This window comes from Prosopis cineraria, unplaced genomic scaffold (genome assembly GCF_029017545.1).
Source record: "Prosopis cineraria cultivar Desert tree isolate PC_DT_omini unplaced genomic scaffold, ASM2901754v1 PC2, whole genome shotgun sequence".
Lineage (NCBI taxonomy): Eukaryota > Viridiplantae > Streptophyta > Magnoliopsida > Fabales > Fabaceae > Prosopis > Prosopis cineraria.
The window spans coordinates 21,836,630-21,862,309 of record NW_026555333.1 but is presented as its reverse complement, the minus strand read 5'-3'; the positions used below and the strand labels follow the sequence as shown (position 1 = coordinate 21,862,309).

Below are 25,680 nucleotides of genomic sequence, written 5' to 3'. Positions count from 1 at the left end.
GGTCTCTCCCCTCCTTCACAATGTAAAGGTAATATAATCAATCCTTTTTTTTTTTTTTGTAATCAAAAGTTATTAGGTGAAATATAATCAATCTCTTAATTATATTTTAGCAAAAAAATCCTTTAATTATACGAATCTGAGTTATAAAAATTTAAAAAAAAAAAAACAGAAAGACTAAAAGAAAGACAAGAAAAGAAACAATGAATCTGGGGAAAAATCATTTTCCTGTTCAGATTGATGATATAGAATGATTTAAAGAGTTGAGATGACCAATTACGTAAGAAATTGTAGGATATATTTAATTCAATTTACTACATTTAACGTTTTTCTTGCGTCAAATTTACTTTGATTTAGATGAGATGTAGTTTGTTTTTTGGTTAATTGTATAATTATGAATTTAAATCCTTTGAAATTGGCATTAATGATTTTGGTGAAACTTTTTTTTTTATTATTTTTCACTCATTTTATTATTTTTTTATGAAATAATTTTTTTATTAAAAAATATAAAGCATTTTTTGAGAAGTTTGATGTTAAAAAATATAATGCATTTTTAATCTTTCGAGATGTAATCATTGTCTTTTTTCTAAAAGTGTCTTATTGATGAATGGCGTTATATTTATTATAAAGTGTTTAATAGGAGTAAATAAAAAAGATATGATTAATTTGAAAGTAAATAATTATTTTATTGAGGAGTGAGATTCAATTAAAATGCCTTATATTTTTAAATGGAGGGAGTATAAAATTTTCTCTCTCTTTCTTAAAAAGAAAATTTTTACAAAAGTTCACCAATTACAACTCTAAATGATATAAATCCGTATAATTATATTACTCTTTCTTTTTTTCTTTCTTTCTTTTAACAAACCACTCATTGATTTGAATGAGTTATGTTGGTTCATCATTTAAAAAAAAAAATATGATCAAATTTAATATGATTTATTTTAACTTTTTTTTTTCTGGATTGTAGGCTGACAGGATTATATGTAGAAGATAAATATTAATATGATTAGAAAGAGGATTTGAGGAGATATTATAATTTATATCCATAACTACGGTTTTCATATATTGTTTTTCGTTGGCAAAAAAAAAAAAAAACTGCTCTGTTTTACCATGTATATTGATCACATATATAAGAGAAAAAGTTTAGTTTTTGATAGATATGTTATAAATGTTAACATTGAAAGTAATGTTATTTACTGCCCCTCCTAATATTTTAGATGAAATCAAACATATCTCAACATGAAATCAAGACAGTCTGTTAAAACATTTTAAATTTTTACATTTAAAATAATGTTATTCACAAGTAATGACTCTTGCTTTTTTCTTATTGCAGGGAATTGAAAGTGTTTTTAGCTCATTTTCATTATAAGCATTGTCTTAAATCAGCGCGCCCTTAAATGTTTCACCACCATTGGAAAAAGTTTACTAAGGACTGAATAATTTGCCCTTCTCCGAAATAAATAAATTTCCATTAATCATTTGTAAGCAAGACGTCATGTATAGTGTCTCGTGTTTGTGAAATTTATATTCCACAAAAACTTTAATCCACCAACAAATAGAGGTTCAATGAGCACACAGATGAGAATAGTAAATTACAAGAAAAGGGTATTAGTCAATTCACAAAATTGGGTTAACATGAGGCAGAGTATAGATATTGGGAAAACTAGATTGGCTCTCGTGTGTTGCACGAATTTTACATGATACAATTGTCTGAAGAATCTAAAGCACCTACAATTAGAATTTGGGGCACATTTATAAAAGTGTCAGTACTTTCACTTTAATGTTTAAATGATTTTTGATTGTCAAGTTGCTTATTTCTTTTGTTTCCATAATTTTATTTAAGAAATTGTCCAAAACTTCTATTATTATTTTTCAATATCTAGCTTTTAGGATAATATTTATTTATATATTTTCAACATAATTTTTTCAATAATACTTCCTCTAAATTTTTCTTACAATTCTAATATTTAGATGTAATTATTTAATTTTTGTTATTTGAAATGTGTCCATAATTAACTTTTTAAACAATTTTCTATTTAATATACATGATCTTAATGAAATAATGTTTTTCTTTAAGACGTAGGAAATAAATTCAGGAAAATGTAACCTCACCATATCATTATAGGAAAGAAATATTTATTTACTCACCTCTGAAAAGATATTTTTTCCCTTTATCTAGATTATCGTATCAGAGAGCTAAAATAGTCAGATTATGATGTTAATTTTTGTACGCTGTCCATACACATAGGTATGCATTAATCACACTCATATTCCAGTTGAGAAACCGATACTTGGAAACTAAGCAAGTTGACAGGATTAAACACTATGCGTTTCACTTATTACGTCCATTCTGAAATCTCTTGTTTAGGGAGCCATTTTTTGAGAAAACACATTAGCCATTCTCCCTGTCGGTGTTGGAATCAAATGGACGCATCCATTGTTTTTCTCAATGAATCATGCACTGAAGTTAGAGTAGCAATGTCTATTATTTAACTTTTACGAAATCATGCATGAATCAAACCCCAGTCAAATATGTTCCCTCAACTATATTCTTGTGGATAGAGAGGTAATAGTGCACAGCAATTATTTTAATGTATGAATTATTTCATTCTAACAAAAAGAAAAAGATTTATCTTCTAAGTAGTCGTATCATGTATGTTATTTTTAATATGAATTTTGTTTTTTGTTATGTCTATTTGTTCAGCTCACTAAAATAGAAGCTTCAATTTCTAATTCCTGCTTATTTCCAGAGTTCAAGATGATTGTTCATGTGAGGAGACGATAATATCAAAATTTTGATTTAGTTGAAAATGACTCCCCAATTTTTGGAGCCTGGGCATCCACAAACATTGAGAAACCAATCATCAAAGAACAAAAATCAACTTCATTGAGTTCAACATCCTCAATGCCCCTTAGAGATTGCCATGAACAGAAGCAAATTCAAGAAACTTGCCATCTTTGATATCTTTCTCCATGGCACTTCGTTCAGCAAAATGGTAATGGACCCCGTCTTTCTCCATACCTCATGGGGCACAAGCATGAAAACAACTGAGTACGTGGAGACAAATCATTTTGAATGCCTCATAAGTAAAGTCCAACTGACGTTGTATAAAAACTACCAAAACAATCAACGGTAATGAATCAACAATGTATTCTATAAAAGCATATTTCCTTCAATATTTTAGGGTTCTTCCAAGGCCCTTTGTCGGATCTAAGGCAACTTCCCAGATCTGCACAATTGCAGGTGCCTCCAAGAAAATCAGGCATCTTGCTTCATTAAATGTACACAATCATTAGGCACGGTAGAATAAACTGAATATTCTGAAGATGCTAGAAAAGCAAGAAGGTATTGGTGAATAAAATATTAAAAACACTGAGAGATTTCTAACATGCCGAAACATGAAAAAAAAACTGGAATCAGCTATAGCAAGCAACGTGCTCTGGTACTTTGTTTCCAAGAACCAATGCAATTTCCAAATAGGCATTATATTAAATAGAGAGAGAGAAATGTTAGCAATCAAACACATATTAAAGAAAAATATTTCAACCTGCTAGAAGGCTGCATTTTTGCATGCATAAATTTTAGAAGTTGTTTTGGAATCAATAAAAGTTTTGCCAGTGTTCCACAGTAGCTTGAATCCAGGCCAGAGTTTATGATAAACATTTGGCAAAGAGTCTACATCATAAATCAAAGACAAATTATTCATCAGTTAGACCATACCAGATGTTCATCAACCAAATTTTCCAAAAAAGCTAGTATCAATCTCCAATTAAAAAAAATCCAAAAATGTACAGCAAGAAATTAAAGTGGGATTGCTTACCTCAGGGTAATTATCTCCATCAATCTTTTGTAGTCCCATTATGAGTTCCCGAGCAGACTTTGTAAAGTTCTCCAAACCCTAATAATAGATGTCATAAGAAATAATTTGACAGCAACTTTAGCAGGGAACAATTATTAGAAAGTAATGACGCCATGGACATCTAAGATTGTGGTGCTTGAATCTATGTGCCTCTTGGCAGCAATGGTGTAGGCATGCAGGAAACTTAATTGCAAAGATTTTCTCAAACTCTTGGACATGGTACTTTACATATCTATCCAAAGTTGTAACTTGTATAAGTTTATTTGTTTGGATCAACCTTTCCAAGTCTTTCAATATAAACTGGTCTTCCCACCTTAACAACACCATGATGACAGTGAGGGTAATACTCCAGAACCTCATTTAACTCCTTGTACTCAAAATCCTAATTAAAACAAAAAATTAAGCATGAAGGGTGTAGAAAATATCAAGTACTCAAAGTTCAAGTCTTATCCCCTAAATTTTTAGAGGCGGAAGTCAAGTAAATATTTTGCATGTAATATCTATATTGCCTCCATAATGGTGTCACCACCAAAATCTTTCATCCATATGAGGACATCAGCCCACATGCGCTTTGCCTTTTCAATATCATATTTCCTTGCTTTTTAAGTACCTATACAGTGTAAAAATTAAGGAGAAAAAACAGTGAGAAAACCAATATCATCAAATTAATTTCAACATCACCATAAACAAATTCGCAACGAACTATATTGAATTTTTTACTGTGACATTTTTAAATATTAAGAATTTAAGATATATGAATGAGACTTCTATTTGAGTCTCAATTTCTCAGCCACGATATCATGTATAGCAATGAAATGGAGCACATAAGCTGAGTTCAAAGAGCTATGGTTGAAGTACAGGTTTAACATCCCTATAAAATACTCTTACGTACAATATCCTCTTAAATAACATGCAATGTGCCAGAAAAAATTTCCAAGCTCAATATATGTAGGCAATAATAAAGGAAGATTTTGGCATAAATCCTAAACCTGCTAATAGAAAATAAATTGCAACAAAAATCAAATTCTTCAACATGAATGTCCACATAAAGAGAGAAAAATTAAAATTTTGCTGTCTTAAAAAAAATTCACCTTAACATCATGTGGTAACCTTCATGTTTTTCTGGGGGCAATTCATCCACGATCAATGATTATCTGAAGGCATTAACAGCCTATAGTTCCTCAACATCCCGAACATCCTCAATAGAAACCGATCTAATCTCACCATCACTTTTTCTCTTGCCACTCTTTTTCTTAAGAGCTTGAATTTGGTAGGCGCATTAATTGCTTTCTTTTCGAGAGAACCATTTCTTATCCATCTTTCATCCTCTGAGTTCTCAAAATCAAATCTCCTATCCTGTTTTTCATCACTGCTAGAGAATCCTCAAAGCCTGGAAGCATTACGCAAACATATAAAATGTATGAAACAAATCATTTTGAAACAGTATGAAACAAATCTTCATATTTCCTTTTCGAATGCTGACATCAAATCAAACTAATGTCCTGAAATGGATCTTAATTCACAAGCAACTGAGGGTTTACAGCATCAAAGAACTTTCTTATAATTAATGTATAACCAAAACAAAAAAGAATTCATAAGATATTCAATGAAGCAACTATTTCATTTAACCAAATTGCAAGATGACATTATTATGATCCAATACTTTGGAACACTGAATGAGAAAAAAGAAGCAGCAGAGAAAATTCCAAAAACCTTTTCATGGTGTTTCTTGCCATGATTGGCATTGGAAACTTGATGCCCACTTTTTTCTTTCCTTTTTTCCTTGTCTTTATCTTTGCTTTGGTCTTTATGGCAATGCTTGTGCTTCTTATGCTCCTTGTCCTTCTCTCTGTCCCTGTTCTTATGCTTATTATGCCTTTTCTCCTTGTCTTCAGACTAACTTTTCTCCTTGTCTTTCTCAGTAAAGGCTTATTATTATCAGTGTACCCCTATGATTTGGCGATAATTCAAAGTAGGCATTTCTTTAACAAACTGTAAGTGTATTAATTGTGAGAGATTGTACCACAAGCTATGATAAGATTCCAGATAATATTCCCATGAAGACTTATTCAAGAAGAAAGCATCAAAAGATAAATTCAAATTGATTTCATTGTTTATTTTGCTCAGTATTTTATTTTTAGATATTTCTTTAAATTTAGTATTTTATTTAGTCAAATTTTATTCTTTAGATTTTATTTAGATCTAGTAGTTTATCTATTTAGATTTTATTTTAGATTATAGTAGATATCATTTAGTTATTTTAGATTATAGGAGATATTATTTAGTTTTTTTAGACTATAGGAGATATTATTTAGTTATCTAGTTATCTAGATTTTATCCATTATTTTAGATTGTATTTAGCATTATAAATATGACTAGCAACTTAGAAGCTAGCATATCAGCTTATCAATAAAATAGTCTTTTAAACCCTTTGGAGATTCTCCTGAGCGTGGCTATTAAGAGAAATATAGAATGAGATTCTTGTTCTATATCCTCCTAATAGAGTTATTCTTATTTTAGTTATTTTGAGCACCTATCAATTTGGCATCAGAGCCATGGTTACCACACGTGCTGGCCAAGAAACCAACTCTTCTGACAATTCGTCCAACAATGACCCAGAAAATCCAAGTTCACTTATGTCGATCATTTGGCCAAAATCACGCAGCAACTCGAAACTCTTGATTTATTAAAAGAAAAGGTAGAAGCACTCGAAGCCTCAGCAATCAATAAAAACAAGAAACCTGGAGAAGCACATCGCAGGCACTATTATGAAGATGAAGAGAGCGAAGACGAGCAAGAAAATCGCAGACACACCAGATTCCATCGCACCAAAATTGAATTTCCAAAGTTTAGTGGGGGTGATCCACGGGGATGGATCTTAAAGGCTGTAAAGTACTTCAAGTATTACAACACACCTGAAGAAGAGAAGGTGGATGTAGCCTCACTGGCATTGGAGGGTGACGCACTAGAATTGTTCGCATGGATCAGTCATGAACGAACACTCAACTACTGGGACGAGCTCGTGACAGCATTCCAAGAGAATTTTGGACCACTCGAATACCAAAATCCAGATGAATTTCTTTGCAGCATTAAGCAAGAAGGTTCAGTTCAAGAATATCGCACAGAGTTCGCCAAACGATCGTCGAGGGTCAAGAATTGGCCGGAGCATTGCTTGCTCGGCGTTTTTTTGAATGGGTTAAAAGAAGAATTATGATCAGATGTCAGAATACATAAACCACGATCAGTTTACAGAGCAGTAAGTCTGGCTCTGGAGATCGAAAGCAAAACGCAGCTTACCCGGACAAGACCCAGTTTGATCCAGACCCAAACCCGCTATCCTAACCCGAGCACACTTGGGGCACATGACCCGAAATACTCTAAAGTTACTTTCTCGACGTCTTCGTAGAGAACATCAACGCCATCAGGACCCAAATCAGCCAGCGTAGCATCGACAAAAAACTCCTCCATGGATTTCGAACACCAATGCAGGAGAGACAAGGGACTGTGCTTCCGATGTGGTGACCTCTTTCGGCTTGGGCACCGCTGCCGAGGGTCCTTCTCCCTTATGGAGATTACAGAGGAAGGCGATGAGGTTGCCCTTCCTCTTGAAGACGGTGAACCTGAGGAAATAAGGATAGAAGGGGCAGAAATTTCATTAAATGCTATATTGGGTAGCAACACAAGGTCAGCTATGAAACTTAAAGGCATGTTGCTCACAAGAGAAGTACTATTATTAGTGAACAGTGGGTCTACTCATAATTTTATATCAGACTCATTAGTACAAGAACTACGTCTTCCTACTCATTATATTTCTGCATTTAGAGTCCAAATTGGGGATAGCAGTATTGTACGATGCAATCGAGTATGCAAAGATGTGAAAGTTAAGCTCACAGAACTGACTATTAAGGAAGATTTTTTCCCTTTTTGCTTGGGAGGAGCCGATCTGGTGCTGGGCATTAAGTGGCTAGCATCTCTAAATACGGTGCAAGCCAACTGGAATGAACTCTTTATGATTTTTTGGTTGAATGCCAAGCGGTATAAATTACAGGGAGTCCCTAATGCTACTAGTGGTGCTCAATTTAATTCAATGCAACAAATAGAAGCTTCCGCTAACTCTACACCTTTTCAATGTTTCAATTCGGAATCTTTATTTGCAGAATTTTCATTTGTATTTGAAGAACCTTCAAACTTACCACCCTTTAGAAATCACTCACATGCCATTCCCCTACTGCCAGGGGCCAACCCTCCCGATTACGACCACACAGGTATCCATATTATCAAAAGGCCGAGATTGAAAAGTAAGTTGAGGAGTTACTTAAAAAGAGGTTTATTCAGCCTAGCTCAAGTCCATTTGCCAGTCTAGTTTTATTGGTCACAAAGAAAGATGGTTTATGGCAATTCTGTGTTGACTATCGAAAATTAAATGGCATTACAATCCCAGACAAATATCCAATTCCCAACATTGATGAGTTACTAGATGAATTACACGGGACAATCTATTTTTCCAAATTGGATTTACGTTCTGGATACCACTAAATTAGGATGCTACCCGAGGATATTTACAAAACAGCATTTCGTACTCATCCAGGGCATTATGAATTCACAGTTATGCCTTTTGGCTTAACCAATGCCCCAACGACTTTTCAAGCAGCTATGAACTACTTATTTCGTCCTTATTTGAGAAAATTTGTGCCGGTCTTCTTTGATGATATTTTAATATATAGTCCCTCTTTTCAACAGCACCGAGCTCACTTGTGCATCATCTTGCAAACCTACAGGAAAGTGTGTTTTGTGTCAATTTGAAAAAATGCTTTATGGGGAAACCAAAAGTTCCCTTTTTAGGGCACCAAATTTCTGCCCAGGGAGTTGAAGTTGAGACTGAAAAGGTGGAGGCAGTACGAGAATGGCCTATTCCTAACAATGTAAAGGAGTTACGTGGGTTTTTAGGCCTTGTAGGATATTACCGGCGTTTTGTGAAGAATTTTGGGATTATTGCGCGACCCCTTACTGAATTGACTAAGAAGGATGCCTTCTTATGGTCTGAACTAGCTCAAAAGGCCTTTGACAATCTTAAACGTGCACTGGTGAGGGCACCTGTCTTAAAGTTGCCCAATTTTGAGGAAGACTTTACAGTTGAATGCGATGCATTTACAAAAGGGATTGGAGCTATACTTATGCAAAACAACCATCCCATTGCCTACTTTAGTAAAGGGTTCTCTTTCTCTAACCGCTTCAAGTCCACTTACAATCGTGAACTCCTAGCTTTAGTTCTTGCAGTTCAAAAATGGCACCATTACCTCCTAGGGAGGCACTTCTTTGTCAAAACGGATCATGCTAGCCTTCAATATCTATTACAATAATGAATTACTACTAACACTCAACAGAGGTTGATCATCAAGCTCTTACCCTTTAATTTTACTATCATCTACAAGGCAGGAGTAAAAAATAAAAGGGCGGACGCATTGTCAAGACGTCCACAGCATGCAGATTTTTTTCAATTGGCCGTACCTTTTGCTTCTAAGTTGGATAATCTCCCCCTTGAGTTGGCATCAGATCCCTTCACTAATGAAATAATGCAAGCTTTGCAAAAAGATCCGTCATCCCGACCTAAATTTCACCTGGTTAATCAAAAACTTTTCTATGACAACCGAGTGGTCATTCCTTATTCATCACAATTGCGACCAAAATTACTAGCAAAAGCCCATTCGACTACTATTGGGGGACATGGTGGCTTTCTCAAAACATTTAAACGCCTTTCAGAGAATTTCTATTGGCCTGCAATGAAAGCAGATGTGAAGGCCTATGTGCAACATTGTGCCACTTGTCAGCAAAATAAGTACCAAACGTTGGCACCAGCTGGACTTCTTCAACCTTTACCTATACCCTCACAGATTTGGGAGGACATGTCACTAGATTTTATCACAGGTCTTCCAAAGTCTGGCAGTTTTGAGGTCATCTTGGTGGTAGTGAATCGGTTGAGTAAGTATGCCCATTTTCTTGCTCTCGCGCACCCTTACACTGCTAAGAAGGTGGCCACAATCTTTTGTGAGGAAATTATCCGACTACATGGGGTACCTTGCTCAATCATCTCTGATAGGGACCCTATCTTCATGAGTTCCTTCTGGCAAGAATTATTTAGATTGAGCCAGCCTAAGTAGATGAATACTGCCTACCATCCCCAAACAGATGGTCAAATAGAGGTAGTCAACCGCAATTTGGAAGCCTATCTGCAGTGTTTTGCACATGAGCAACCCAAGTCTTGGCACAAATTTCTTTGCTGGGCTGAATACTCGTACAACACAAGTCATCATACATCAACCAACCATTCTCCATTCAAGTTGGTTTACGAGCGAGATCCTCCTCCCTGCTTCCTTATATAAAGGGTGAAACACCCGTGGCTGAACTAGAAGAACAACTAGAGACAGGGATGCAATGCTCAAGCTTCTGAGGGATGATTTGTGTAAGGTTCAAGATCGAATGAAGGCTTATGCTGACAAGCATTGGCGGGAAGTTGAGTACAATATTGGCGATGTTGTGTGGCTACAAGTACAGCCTTTTCGCCAACAATCACTTACCAAGTGAAAGTTTAAAAAATTATCACCTCGCTTCTTTGGCCCGTACAAGATTCTTCGTAGGATTGGCAAAGTGGCTTATGAATTGGAACTTCCGGCAGAGGCCCGTATTCACCCTATCTTCCATGTATCTCTTTTGCGCCAGGCTACAGGGATAGATCCACCACTCACACCAACCCCCTTACCGCTTTCTGCTGATTTTGAGTTACATGTAAGGCCTCACCGAATCTTAGATCACCGATGGACTTGTCATCAGCACTTGAACTATTAGTAGAATGGCATGACCGACCTGTGGAAGAGGCCAACTGGGAGGACTACGATCTCTTGCATACTCAATTTCCCTCCTTTCAACTTGAGGACAAGTTGAGTTTCAAGGGGAGGGTAATGATAAGATTCTAGATAATATTCCCATGAAGACTTATTCAAGAAGAAAGGTTCAAAAGATAAATTCAGATTGATTTCATTGTTTATTTTGCTCAGTATTTTATTTTTAGATATTTCTTTAGATTTAGTATTTTATTTAGTCAAATTTTATTCTTTAGATTTTATTTAGATCTAGTAGTTTATCTATTTAGATTTTATTTTACATTATAGTAGATATTATTTAGTTATTTTAGATTATAAGAGATATTATTTAGTTATCTAGTTATCTAGATTTTATCCATTATTTTAGATTGTATTTAGCATTATAAATATGACTAGTAACTTAGAAGCTAACATATCAGCTTATCAATAAAATAGTCTTTTAAACCCTTTAGAGATTCTTCTGAGCGTGGCTATTAAGAGAAATATAGAACGAGATTCTTGTTCTATATCCTCCTAATAGAGTTATTCTTATTTTAGTTATTTTGATCACCTATCAAGCTACCCCCACCATAAACGAAATGAAATGCCTTTGCTGATCCCGTCGCATCCTCCTACCAAATCAATCACCATTCTCCACTCATTCCGAAGGTATATGAAATTCATGATTTTCGATGATTAAACCCAATAACCCAAAATTAGTAGAGATGATTAAATCAATATGCAATATGCAATTTGTAACAACTAAGAGAGGAAAGAAAAAATCATCAACGTTGCCTCAACAATTCCAAAATGATAAAACAAAAAAGACTTACCTATCAACTTTGTTTGGAAGACTGACTTCTAGCACAATGTTCCGTGCAATTAATAGCATTCAGCACATGTTCCAGCAAAATTGCAAATGAACTTTGTTTGCTTAATTGTTGAGTTAAAAAAGAAGAAGAAGAAGAAGAAGAAGAAGAGTGATTTCACACAGTTCGTTGCTTCTCACAATGTTCCTGATGCATGAAAAGGACAGAGAGATATATAGGACCTGCTGTGAGTATTTTGTTCCACATTGGAACATAATTTTCAAATGAAGTTGGCGGATCCATGGGATTTTGTTTAAATTAAACATGGAAAGCTTAGCAGTTGAGCAACGTAATCTTTTAAAAGAAATAGTAAAGCGAGTTGAACACTTTTTCCAAAGACAGGTCTTGAACTTTGGGTTCCCCCCTTCTGGCCATATTTATAAAAGCAAGAAAGAGACAATGAAAAAAGACTAAAGATTTAAATGAAATAAGAAAGATGAATGAAGCAAAATACATACCAGTTCACAAGATTTAGAAACAGAAACCTCTGCAAGATTTAGAAATCTTCTCCAAATGCTACGCTAGAAAATAGCCAATAAGAGTTCCATCACCAATTCCCATAGCCTAATTAGCATCTCCACTCATTGATTTGGATATTACCATTGTTCATTTCTTCATCCTCGATATCACATTCCTTAGATATGCCAAATAAAGCTCACCACCGAACTCAGTTTCAAAACAACTTTATTTGCTCAGCATTTGCCAAAATAGAAAATTGTATAAAATCGTAATAAACAATCATGAATACCAAAATAAGTAAAAAGAAGAAACATAGAGCCGGAATCATCACTATTCAGCCTGAGTGCCGAAGGAAATTAAATAGAGTGGCTTTACCTCTTGGAATGGCTCTAACGGCTATCATTGACAAAGATGAGGTCCAATTTGGGGGGGTGCTGGAAAGACGATATAGGATGAGAAAATGATGTGAGAAAGTTGGGAGATGATGGAGGTTTCAGGTGCATGAACATGGGAAAATGAAGCAACTTCAGAATAAAGAGATCAGAAATACAATTGTGAAACATCAAAAATGAAAAACAGATGGCCAAGAAAAATTTAGTCATTAACCTGTGCTCTCATACTGGCATGGATTCACAAGACACCTTTGTAAATGCTCCTGTGAAAATTGCAATGCATTAATGTCAAATTTGAAAGTTGGAGGGAGTGGGCATAGCACGTAAAACCATAAAAAAGATGGGAAAATATTCAATAAAACGAACCAATCACAAAACACAATTAACCTTAAATCAAGCTTGATAACTAAAAAATTAAAATTTAAAAATAAAACCCCTGATAATTCGACATAGTTAACATTGAATAAGGACAGAAATGAATAAGCGGGATATATGCAAACTGAATTTGAGGGAGAGATTGAAAAATAATCAAATTAGAGTGACCAATGAGATTCAAGAATTTTTGGACCAATCAGCTTCTTTCTACAAGATTTGTAGAATGTAGTTGATAAACAAATTGTCATATCCAGAGAGTAAAGTGAGATTTACTCGGTTTTCCGTTTATTCTATTCTTAGAAGTGAAAATGCAGCACCTAGCAGCAATAAACCATTAGTGGAAATAAAAGATATCATACACAATTCATTCCACTTGCTTATAAATTAACAGTCTACTCTTCCAACATTTGAATGACATGCATAAAGTGAACTTACCTATAATAATTATCAAAACAGATGAACTTCTCTAAAGCTTCAAAGAAGTTATCCCAATTCATGTAAACACTTAAAAGTAAACTTTATCCTCACTCATTCATTAGATGTATCTAAAGCAAACTTCAAAACTGAACTCAGATAGATCATTATTAGTGTTTGTACTTCTTTTTGTTTGCACGGTGACTAAGCAAGGGGGCCTCCAAATACGGGTCTTATGTAGGCATCATCAAACTTCCTCCAATAACGATGTAGGGTGTATATAGGATTTTCCATCAACATTGATAGACTTACCTTTGCCCGGCTGATGTTGGTTGCTGCAGACACCTCAAAGGACAGCGATGGCAGATTCAAGTCGTCAATAGGTGGATCGGATTCCTGATGAGCGATGTTCTTCCTTGACGTTCTATGGGGAAGAAGATAACAGAGAAGTGGTTTTGTGAGAATGCCAAACACCTGTGATGAGTTGATTCTATCATCAGATCAACAAATTTCTGATTGTTATTGTTGTATAATAAAGGTGCAGGATTATTTTCAAGCCTTCACTAGACAGCTTGTTTTAGCCTTCTGCTTGGGTCAAAACATACATGACCAAAACATCTACATTTCAATTGTTGCTACCACTATCTTCATTGTTAAACGAAATCTCAGCAAAAGGCTTGTGCTTGCACACACTTCAGGTCCACTCGGCTTTAATGTAATGACATGTTAGAGATTATAGTTAAAGGAATATAAAGCTATTAACAATTTGAAGCTTGAGTTAAAGCAGTCCATGAACATGACAGTTAAGAACAAAGGATAATTGAAAGGAGGAGGATGGTTTAATTGTTTTCTAGTTTAGTTTGTTTGTTTGTTTTCCAAATGCATGCAAAAAGAAAAAAGAAAAAAAAGAAGAAAAAGAATAAGAAAGGAGGAGGATGGCTCTTGCAGAAGAGGACAGCATCTTTTTTGGCCAAGAAAGCATCTAAAGAATTTAATCATACCATGTTATTATTCTAGGATTTATGATATCACAATCAGAGAAATATGCCAACTCACCAGCGTGCTGAAAAGCACAACAATGATGGTGTTGGTGATCATTGTTGCATCAACAGGATCAGATGTAACACCAGCATATGTGAACTGCACAAATCGAAATATAAAGGATTCAGAAATCATTTCCTGGCGATATTGTAGTTACTAAGTTTCTTTTTGGGTTAATGTCTAGAAGATTTGTTACATACTTGTTTGAAAGCCAGAGCAATGGAGACTGCCCCCCTCATAAGTCCAGCCCACCAAATGATTATCTGGAAGTTATAACAACATAAAAATGCCAAAAATTTCAAGTAATTTTTTTCATCTTTGGATTGTAACTTATCATATCAAACATGAATGTCAACCTGGTGCCTGAATGTGATCCTTGACTCTCTGTGAGCACGCCTATTCAAACAATTCGCTAAAGCAGAGAGAGGAAAAACAAATGCAGCCCGTCCAAGTAATATCAGGAAGATTAAGCAGCTGTAAATTCCCATCCAACTCCCAAAACTGCAATGAAGAAATAACTTGAAAGAGTCCTCATTGTCAAGGTGATATGCTGCAATGTATCTCACAAGGCATTTAAAAAAGATTCCAGAACTACAAAATTCAAGTTTATTTTGTTCAAGTTTCAGCCGCAGATATTGTGAGCAGCAAAGGACATACTCCGCAAGCAAAGGACATATTCTGCAATAACAAAGAGGTTGAAAAGAATAAACAATAACTTTTTGGACCTTTATGTGCCATTTCAAATACAATTTCAATCTACGGAAAAGGTAAAAGCTTATGTAGACCTTATTATCACTGATTATTACTCATCATGATCAGTACATCATGCTTCACCACAGAATATAAGTGTCATCCTTGGCCCACATGAAGTGTTTTGTTTTTTTAAGAACAAAAAGGAAAAATACGTAGTTGATAGAAACTTCAGCATGAGTATTATTTATGCAACCTGAATTGATGCTTTTCTTCCTCAGTCAATGACCACTCATAATGTAACTACAGAAGATGGTTTGTTACCTTTGGTAAACTTGATAAGATAAATTTATGTAGAAATGAGGATAGGAATAGGACCTTAATTTGGTAACCCTCCACTTCTCCATGTCCAGAGCATCCATGCCCACATAAAAAAATATAAAGGTTTCTGCAATAAATGACATTGTCGCAAAGACATGCCTAGAGAAGATTGAACAGGTAAAATATCCAAAACCTTGAGTGTAGAAATCATCAAATCATAAAAGACAAATTAATCTATACCTGGTTGTGACTCCTGAAGTTTCAGTCACATTATGCCATGCATAGTGAGACATTAGTATTCCGCAAAAGAAAACAGTGAGGATTCTGCTAAGTCCTAGAAGCTGCCAAAAAAAACAAAATGCAGTGAATATGGATTGTTTAAGAATAATTTATTCAATAGACATATAGACTGTTCGTATATGCTAACAAAAACAGTTTTGAGCAAAACCTTATTATATAAAGCCCCAAAATTACCAATTACAAATGGTATCATTTTGCCCCATCCAATTGAACAACTAACGTGTTGTCTTTCAGAAGTTCAAATTTGGTTTGGCCATAAATGCTAACCATAAGTTGAGCTCCTAGGGTTAACTGAATCCAAAACCAGAATAGTTCTATAGCAGACATATGCATGAACTCCAATGCACCTCTGCTAACATGTAGGATAGGTATGCCATTAAAATCATCAATGCAATTTCACGAACACTTGAATCTCTGCAAGCATATTTAGATTCAGAATCAGAAAAGCTATTTTTGAAGTTTGGTATTGCCAATTCAGACCATGTTGATGATTATCACATTCAGGAGAGTTTTAAAAGAAAGTTATTTACCTTCAAAGCAGAAGGCTTTCAGGATTTATGCAGTGAGAAGTCCAGCCTGCATGAACATGCATTTGTTTACTATATGAAATGACAGAAGAAGAACAATAAGAAGAAAGAACCCAGCGAGTCTGACATATAAGATACAATGTTTAGCAGTTCACTGAAAGTAACAGACATCCGTTCAATAATATAACTTCCAAAATTGATATTGTTCCATGTGAGCGAAACAGTTCCATAAAATTTATATTGTAAGGAGAAGATGCTGAGTAAAATTATTGACATGAGGTGATATTCACAGGGTTAAACTAATTTAGAAACATGAAGAATAAAGAAAATTATAAAACTTTAGCCATTAATGATACTCCCTGACACGATGGTGCTAGCTAGTAGCATGTGACAGCAGTACCATCAACTAACAGAGTGTTCAACAGAAAGTCATGAAGGCATTTTCAAGGCTGAAACTTACAATGAATCCAAGGGCAGTGCTTGTGGAGAACAGATACAAGAAATCTCCAATGACATGGAGTGCCCTACCATTAACTTTTGAAGCATCTAGCTTCTGCACTGCATTGAAGAGAACAACTGACGTTGCATCATTTGCCACTCCTCCCCCAAAGACTAGGCTGCATAATGAAGGAGTTTCATCTTGATTGAGAACCTGCAGCAGATAAAGTTTGATAAATAAACAAGCATGTAAATATGTTAAACAAAAGAGAATTATCGCAATCTAACCTGCCTGCAAGGTACAAACAGTATCTGTTGAAGAGAAAATTGTTCCTATAGCTGAATTAAAAAAAAGCTAATCATCATGCGAATCTGATACACATTGACGAAATTAGATAAAGATCTACATTTCCACGCAACATCCAAAAGATACAAGAAATCTCACCAAGATAATCTTGCACAGTCAGACCAATAAAGTTTAACTTGGGGAATAGCCGCCAACTACCTAGGTAAAGGACCAAATGCAAAGATTTGAGGTTTTTCTTTCTTTGACCAATAAGACTTCACATTAAATCTATGTAAACTTCAAAAGGAAAATATCAGAGATTATGATCTACCAGATACAACAATAGATGCCAATATAAAAACACCGATCACCCCAAATAGCATGATAGTTAAGAAGTTGTGGAAGAACTGTTTCCTTGACCTGAAATCTGTCATCAAGAAGATGTGACTCAGAACAGTGAAAGTTTTTGTTGCCAGAGCTGCTTCAAGACTCATGATCCTGCAAAAGACATAAGTTCGTACCCAGCATTGAATATTATGGGTGGCAGGAGATATATGAAGAATAGTTCTTCATCAAATGTAACGACGCGAGAACTCTTCCCCTTGGTGATGAACAAGAGTACCATTCCAACAATACATCCCTGCCCAATAAGTATACCCAACGTACTAAATATGTATGAGTAAGATTAATTATCGTTTTATAGTCTCAATCCTGATCAAATTATCCGCAGAGTAATAGCTTGCTTTGTGAGGGGAAAAAAAGATCAAATGCACAATGGGGGAAAAAAACGAAAAGAACTCTTAAAGGCTGACGATGGAGCTGATATTTTAACAATGTAAGCTAAAACGGATAAAGAAACTAAAAACATTGTCATTAAACGTCCAGTAATTTTAACAATGTCATATGATAAAACTAGAATAGTGTTCATGCCAAAGAAACAGAATAACTACACACTTTTGGCCAAAAAAAGAAATTACACAATTTAACTTCCATTTTAATGGATCATATAAAGTTTATCAGTTTCCTTTAATATCAATAAAATAAAGACTTTTAGGTAGATGTAAAGGGATCATGATTGACTTCAAGTTCCATGTGCAGCGAAGTAAAATATAAACTGGTGATGTCGAATAGGAAGCTTTCTTTACAAAAGCCCAAATCTCAAAGAAAGGTTTAAAACCAAAAATAAAAAGAAGAAGAAAAAAACAAAACAAAACAAAAAAACAAAAAGAAAGATAAAAGTAAAGAAAAAGGCGGTCACCCATCCTTCATTCTTACTGAAACTATACCACGGACTAGCTCTACTCATTCTCAGTAGCTTGTGGTAGGTGAAAGAATGGGGCCTAAAATAAGAGACAATTACAGGCAGCAAATTGATTCATCTTTCGACATTTACCCAAAGAAAGCTATAAGAACTTGAATGCATGTCTTAAGCATTGATACTTCATAGCCTTCAATTCACACAAGCAGCCAAAAATTTCAACTATGGCACAGAGGAAATGAAATAATAAGCATACAGAAGATCATAAAATAAAGCGGCAATAAATTGTCAAAGGAAAGAAGCGTATGGATGATTACAGCTAGAATGGCAACGATGGATTCATTAACCCAACGGTTTTCTTCGAGCAAGTGACCGATGAGCAAGCAGAGGCAGAGAACCGCCACGAAGAGCGAAATGGGTATCACCTGTGCGTGCTCGTGAGCTAAGTTCTTTGCAGCGTCCGGTATCCAATTCAGCATCGCCATAACCATTCTTCTTCTCTCACACTCATTCACCGATCGTGTATCAACCTTGTAAACGCATCGCCGAGCCCATTTGTACAGAAAGTCCATGAAATATGAATTTTATTTACGACAATGTTTTGACATATTAAAAAGTGTTTTTAAATTTCAGTTAAATATAATTAATTTTAATTATAATTAATTATATTATAACATGATGATAATATTTAAATGTTATTTTATAAAATTAATTTTAATAAAATTAAAAATATTTAAATAATTTTAATTAAAATTAATTTTAAGTATATAAATTATTATAAAAAATATAGCTTTTTAAAATGTAAATATTAATAAAATTATATATAATATTATTAAATTTGTTAAACTCTATTTGATAAATAAAATATGTATAATAGTGATCCATTTAATATTTATATAATTATTTAATGTGTAATTATATATTAATTAATTAAAAATTTAAATTATATTTTAAGATAATATTAATAACTTAATTTATGTAAAAAATATATGTATTTGATAAGAGGGGAGGAAAGAGCACACAAGAAACACTAATGACAATGGAGAGAGGATACGTGGGAAGGACATTTGAGAGGGGTATATTTGGCACGTCAACATTCTGGCAACTTAAGGCCCCAAAAAAAAAAAAAAAATCTGACAACCAATAAATGCTGATAATTGTAAATATTGGAATTGATAAGCAAGTATTACGAGCTTCAAGTAAAACGTGCTTATAGCTTAAATAATTGATTATAAAGAAATTGGGGTGTTTGAATTTTTTTCCCAAATCATGATTTTAGTCAAAACAATCGATTCTTTGGGAAATACAAACAAGCACTTGGGAAAACACAAAGAGGGGTGCTTATATTTTCCTTAGGTTTTAGTCTCATAATTTTTTAAATAATTTTAGTTCCTATAATCTTAGCAAAATTGGATGATGTTAGTTCCTATAAATACCTATTCAATCTTATAATTCTAACATCATTTGCTTCATCAACAAAAAAATTTCTCTATTGAACATGAACCATCAAATATTGAAAAAATATCATTAAACATTGAAATATTAAATTAAATTTTTTAAAATAATAATAATAATTTGTATAAAAAATAATTATTTAAATGATATTAAAGTTAAATGATTGAAAAGATATTTTATAAAATTATATAGAAAATAAAATTTATATAAAATAAGAAGATGAAATATACACTTTAACCTCTAATTAATAATTTTTTTAAGTTTTTCAATTCAGTCTTTTTCATAGTTTTGTCACGAAATTTGGCATCAAGGCCAAAAGGATAAAATATTTGGTAAAAAAATTAATAAATCTTAAATATGCATTGCAAATTAGTTACTGAAAAGTTTTCTGAAGTTTTTTTGGTCAAAAAGTTTTCTAAAGCTTTTTTTTTTACTGAAGAGATGCATTCATAATAAAATGAGATTATATTAAGGATATATATATATATATATATTGTTAAAATATTTTCATAATCTATCACCTCTTATAGTAAAGATAAAGGATGATCAAAAGTACAAAAATATGATCTAACTTATGAGAAAACTTAACAAGATGTCAGGATAGGGTTTAGAGCATCTGCTAATGTAATGAATGAATAATGGTATGCTTCAATTCTTGTGAAACAAAAAACGAACATCCTCCATTACATCCTTAAAAGGGTGTAAAGGATCACATAAGTTTTTTAAAGTTTGATTGTAGACTCTCCAAAAATTATATTTTTGCTTATTCGATTATTAATTTGTAGTCACAATTCAAACTTTTATAATTAACTTTTCATATTTTTATCTAATTTTAAATTATTTTTTATTTTATTCACCATTTTGTTATAAATGGGAGTTCATTCTACTTTATAAATTATACATTCTATCAATTATAAATTATAAATGGAATATCTTGTTATAATAAGGCTGAGAGAGAAGGAATTTTTTTTATCTTATTTATGAGTCACATTATTAAATTTTTATTACAAAAATTTACTTTTACCTTCCATTAAATGTAGAGAGAGAAATATATTATTAATATATATATATATATATTTAATAGAAAATTGAGAACTTATTAAAATTTTAAATAGAATGAATGAGTTTTAATTTTTTTATAACTTATAAATAGAATTAAATGAGTATATATATTTAACGTAGGATAATGATATTTAAGAACCTTCTGATAAATATCCCATACTATGAATATTTAAAAGAAAACTATTATTCTTTATTGGGATCAAAATTTTTCTCACATCCATTTGAACACGTGACAAGGGGGAGGATACAAATCTCTGCACTGACATGACACTTGAATGATGGGATTAAAATTTTTCTAATTGATTTTTTAATATTTATTTTATATATTTTCAATATTTATTTTTATAATTATCAAACTCTCAAGTTAACTCTTTAAGTCTAATATTTTACATTTATAGCTCACAAAATTATATTAATTCACTCATAAATCCTAACTAAATATAAATTTAGTTAAACTCATAAGTTTACCTTTAAATTTATTATTTTTACATTTTTAACTTGTAAAATTTTGTCAATTAATATATAAATTTGAACTAAATACAAATTTGATTAAATTTATTAAGTTCATCAATTTTTATTTAATTCAGCTAGTTAAGTATATACTATGTAAAACTCGATTCATAGAAGTGATGGGACCTGATTCAAAGAAAAAAAAACTTAAAAAGAAAAACTAATATTAATAAAAAAATATCAAAAATAAGTTATCCTATTGTGAAATTTTTATGTTTTGTATGATAATCTATCAAAGTAGATGAATTTAATTCCAATGATTTATATTTAAAATGTATTTAAATCAAATTATGGCCATATTTTATATTTTAATTATTTAATCATATATTTTTAATAGATATTTATTAATAAAGATAAATTCTTTTAAGTTTATAATCTGAATTTGTAATTTAAGTTTACATTTCTATTACAAATTTATTTAAACTCATAAATTTGACAACCTTGTCATTTTAAAATTTTTAATAGTTATTTTTAAGACGTTTTCCGTGCTTATTTTCATAATTATTTTATTGATAAATATTAAATATAAGTATTTTTTAATATTGAAAGCATGAAAAATGAATATTGAAAGCATTTAAGCAACTTTTGAAAAATTACATAAAAACTAAAAACACTAAAAATAAGTATTGAAAATGTAGAAGATGAAATATAGAAGGTAAGTACTTGAAAAATTAACTCAAAAAATTTAATTTCGATTAACAACTATAATTTTTTTTAAAAAAAAATTTAGAATCTTTAACCGTAAATAATATTTTTAAAGTCCATTAAATATCATTCCCCCTCCAAGGTATTTAGATACCTCATAGCCAATTACTCAATTTCATCACTAGAATATAAATAATATTTATACAAATTTTCCAATATATAGATCAATTTAAAATTTTGTAATTCTCAAAATATAAAAAGTGACTTACATTGAAATCATGTAAGAAAAAAATATGTGTTCAATAAAAAAATTATTTAACCCTCTAATTTTGATAAATTTAATTTATCTAAAATATTTCATTTAAAAAGTTAAAAATATTAACTAATGCAATATTTGTCAACGTACAAAAAGAATACGGATCTAAAATTTGTCATTTTATGAAATATATATATATATATAGTAAGACTTAAGATACGTACGTCATTGTGAGGGTGTGCAACGGCTTTTTTACTGACATACTACAAACAATAAAAAAAAAATTATTAAAATGCTGCATCGTGAAGAACATTTATTCAAATACCATACTGAAAATCATTCACATAAAGAATGAGTTTATTGTTATGAAGAAATTGTTTTGGCTAAGAATGATTTTATAATCAAAAATTATTTTTTTATTTAAAGAAAAGTGAAATTGTACACTAGATGAATGATTTCAGCTTTTTTATTAATATGACATTTTATTTATTGTTAACTGTGAGAATCACTGCTTTCTCTTCTTGCTTTACTTTTTTTACTTGATTCATTTAAGCATGAGATAGATGGCCACTTACTATTATTAATACTCCTCCAACTTTCGAGTTTGATAGAATATCTGAATACATGCAATGGTATTAAAGATATACATAACAATGGATTCAATGTATTAGTAGTAATACTAGGTATATAGTAAGTTTTTCACCTTTTTCTACTAGTACCATCTTTTTTCTACTAGTAAGACTCAAATCATTTGATTTAAAACTCAAAGCTTTGAATTATGCAGAAGATAGCATACGCGCCATGGCTAAGTGTCAATGGGTCACGGCTCATAAGCCCCTATGCCATGTGTCATGGCGCATTGCACAATTTTTGACAACAAACTTTTGCTGTCATATGACAGCATTGGGAGTGAACTTTTGATGTGTTTTAAATCTCTGTTTAACGTCTGATTGAGGTGATTTCAATGTTTGTAGAGAGCTTTCTCCTACCTCTAATTAATGGCATAAGTTTCATACTCAAATTTATTTTCTACAAAGAGTTAGATACCCAAACCTATTTTTTACAATTTTTTCACAATTTCACACAAATGTGGTATCCAAACTCATACACAAGTACAAACTTGAAGCTAATAGACAAATGTATCAACTTGATGATCTAGCTATAGTCCTCATTGAGATCTCCAATCCATCTAGTGCATATTCATTTTTAGTTGGAAGATTGTGTTTTGATATTACAAGCATTGAGAAATTGGATGTTCAATGGTTCACCACACAGAAACCATTACCCGGTTGGTGGGTTCAAAGCAAAAGAGAGGTTCATTTGATGAACTATGTTCTTATCATTGGTCTCTTGTTTGTTTTTTTCCCTCGCAATCCACAAGTAGTGGTACTATTATGTCATTTTTGTACTTAGGGGAATATACTTTCTTGGACAACTCAACGATTACCATCGTTGCAAATAAGGATGTGCAAAAACCCAGCAATCTTGTGCAACCAAAAAAATTTTGGTCAAGTCCAAATTAGAAAAAATGGTTGAGGGTTATTTTTTCCTCTCAATTTTACTTGAAGGATTAGTAAGCATCCTAAACTCAATAACGATCAATTTTATCTCTTCACATTAAAGATTATACTCCTGTCAATTGAGGGAAGAGGAAAGTAAAATTAGCCTAGGGAGCCTAGGCCAGTATGAACAGAGTAAGTCACACTAGGCGAGCTTAGGTGACAATAGGTCAGTGTTTGAGTTTTTGATCTAGGCAAGTTGAGTTGATCAGGTTCATTGTATAGAGTGTCAAGAGACCTTAAGTTACATAGTCATTACTTATTTATAGAGAAAGGTAGCGTGCTCCTTCAAATTTGAATTGATTTGGTGCTTGCAGGGAGCAAGTAACTATCCATGCCATTTAGACAAAAAGAGTGCACCACTTCATGATAACTGTTAAGGATGAGTGCACCATAATATTTGAAAGAGTGGGATGAGTAGAGTGAGGCTAGGTTGCTAATTATTAAAACACAGTGTTCCATTTATTCTCATGGAGCCACCTACCATTACGCCTCTATTATGATGGCTTTCATATTGGGCTTTTGCTACCATTACTTTTGGGCCTAGGATGCAAAATTCAATTTAAACAAATATTTTATAAAAGCAAGGGATCAAAATAAAGTATTATGTAAAGTTAAATGATTATAATGTACATTTTATTCTTTATTTATTTCTTTTCTTGCTTTGAAATCAAATTATTCATATATCACACGTAAAATAAAAACTCTTATAACATAACATAAGAAGTATACATAAAAATAGGATGAGAGAGAAATGATTTAAGGGAAATTATTTATTTAATTAAGGACAGATTAATCTTCTGTCATTAAAGCTTTTCCAGTGCTATTGCAAGCTATAATAATTATTAGCTGATGTTGGTAGAAGGGCATGAGCTTGATGAACTGGTTCAAATTTCAATATCCTCTACCCACACAGTGAAATTAGATGCAGTCAAGAAAACACAACCATGTGTACTTAATATACTTATCGATGGTTATAAAAATGCTGGTTATATTTGTTTTCAATTAATTAAAGTTTATTTCGAAATATAAAGGAGAATATAATTAAGTTCTGGGCTATTATCCATATTATAGGGAACTAAACTGGTTCAACTTGTTTTATCCATCAATTTAGTAAGTTACCTTCGAAAAGAAAAAATGTAATATATTTATTTACGGATTCACTATTCCAAAAATCAAAGAACTAACCTTTTTCTTTTTTTGTGGTAAAAATAACATAAATTGAACAACTAGTAATAACTAATGGTTGCATGGTTCTTGGTTAACATACTATTTAAAGGCATATTTTTTAGAAAGTCATGTATACTTAGCTTTGTTCATGTGTGTCAATGTGTGTGTTATACTTTATGGGAAGTTGAAATTATTTTCAAATGAATATATTAATTTTTAATATGAAAGGATTGTTTCTTACAGTTTGGAGGTTCATTCATGAAAGATATTTTTGAAACATGCATTGAAATAAAATATTAATGAAGTATATATAATTTTCTTCCAAAGTTTTACTTCCTCCTGGTCATAACTACGCCAACCAAACAAAACCTTAATAAAAATAAATAAAATTACCTTTAATTTTATGCAATAATTTAATTTGTCTATGACTAAATCAATAAACTTTCCAATTAACACACACACACATATTCACTACTTTTTAAATTAAATATATAAATAAAAAAATTGACACGTTAATTAATCATGATCCATAGATGTTGAGGTTCATCAATGAGTGAGAGACAATGAGCACCTTTACACTGACGTCTTTAAAAACACAAGGTAGTGGGACTAATGCTATGATGGATCTTAAATGAATGCCTTGGAAACTTTAAACTGGATTTGGAGCTATCATCTCTGTTGTCTGAGTCTCCCTTAACCTTAATGGCTAAATTCTCAGTCCTTTTACTCACACTACAGTAGCATGACAAATCATCAGACTCAGGCTTCATTAGCACTGCACAACATGCCTTGTTTATGATTGACGAAAGATTGGTCCTCCATGACATGGTTCGAACCTTGTCATGTTCACAGGGGGCCACCTAACGCTACCTTTGGCACCACTACAGAACATGCCTACCACCATTATTGCAGCTAATACCAGCCATTGCACTAAAGCTT

General features: G+C 32.4%; 1 protein-coding gene and 1 pseudogene across 12 annotated transcripts; both read right to left on the bottom strand.

The window, feature by feature from the left end:
• Positions 1-2,768: 2,768 nt before the first annotated feature.
• Positions 2,769-13,148, bottom strand: LOC129302060 (phosphatidylinositol/phosphatidylcholine transfer protein SFH10-like). Of its 12 annotated transcripts, none has more exons than XM_054940728.1 (9): positions 12,042-13,148; positions 11,548-11,730; positions 5,571-5,849; positions 4,949-5,247; positions 4,367-4,467; positions 4,135-4,239; positions 3,819-3,896; positions 3,546-3,673; positions 2,769-3,268 (listed from the first exon to the last, which is right to left on the bottom strand). In XM_054940728.1, exons 5-9 carry the CDS (start codon positions 4,421-4,423, stop codon positions 3,139-3,141), a joined length of 498 nt encoding a protein of 165 aa, XP_054796703.1. In that variant the 5' UTR covers positions 4,424-4,467; positions 4,949-5,247; positions 5,571-5,849; positions 11,548-11,730; positions 12,042-13,148; the 3' UTR covers positions 2,769-3,138. The 12 variants fall into 12 exon arrangements, 4 of the variants coding, with proteins under 4 accessions (XP_054796703.1, XP_054796706.1, XP_054796705.1 ...); XM_054940731.1 differs by having other exon boundaries at positions 2,769-3,264; XM_054940730.1 differs by having other exon boundaries at positions 4,171-4,239.
• Positions 13,149-13,156: 8 nt separating this feature from the next.
• On the bottom strand, positions 13,157-18,612 carry LOC129302641 (sodium/hydrogen exchanger 4-like; annotated as a pseudogene).
• Between the last annotated feature and the right edge of the window lie 7,068 nt (positions 18,613-25,680).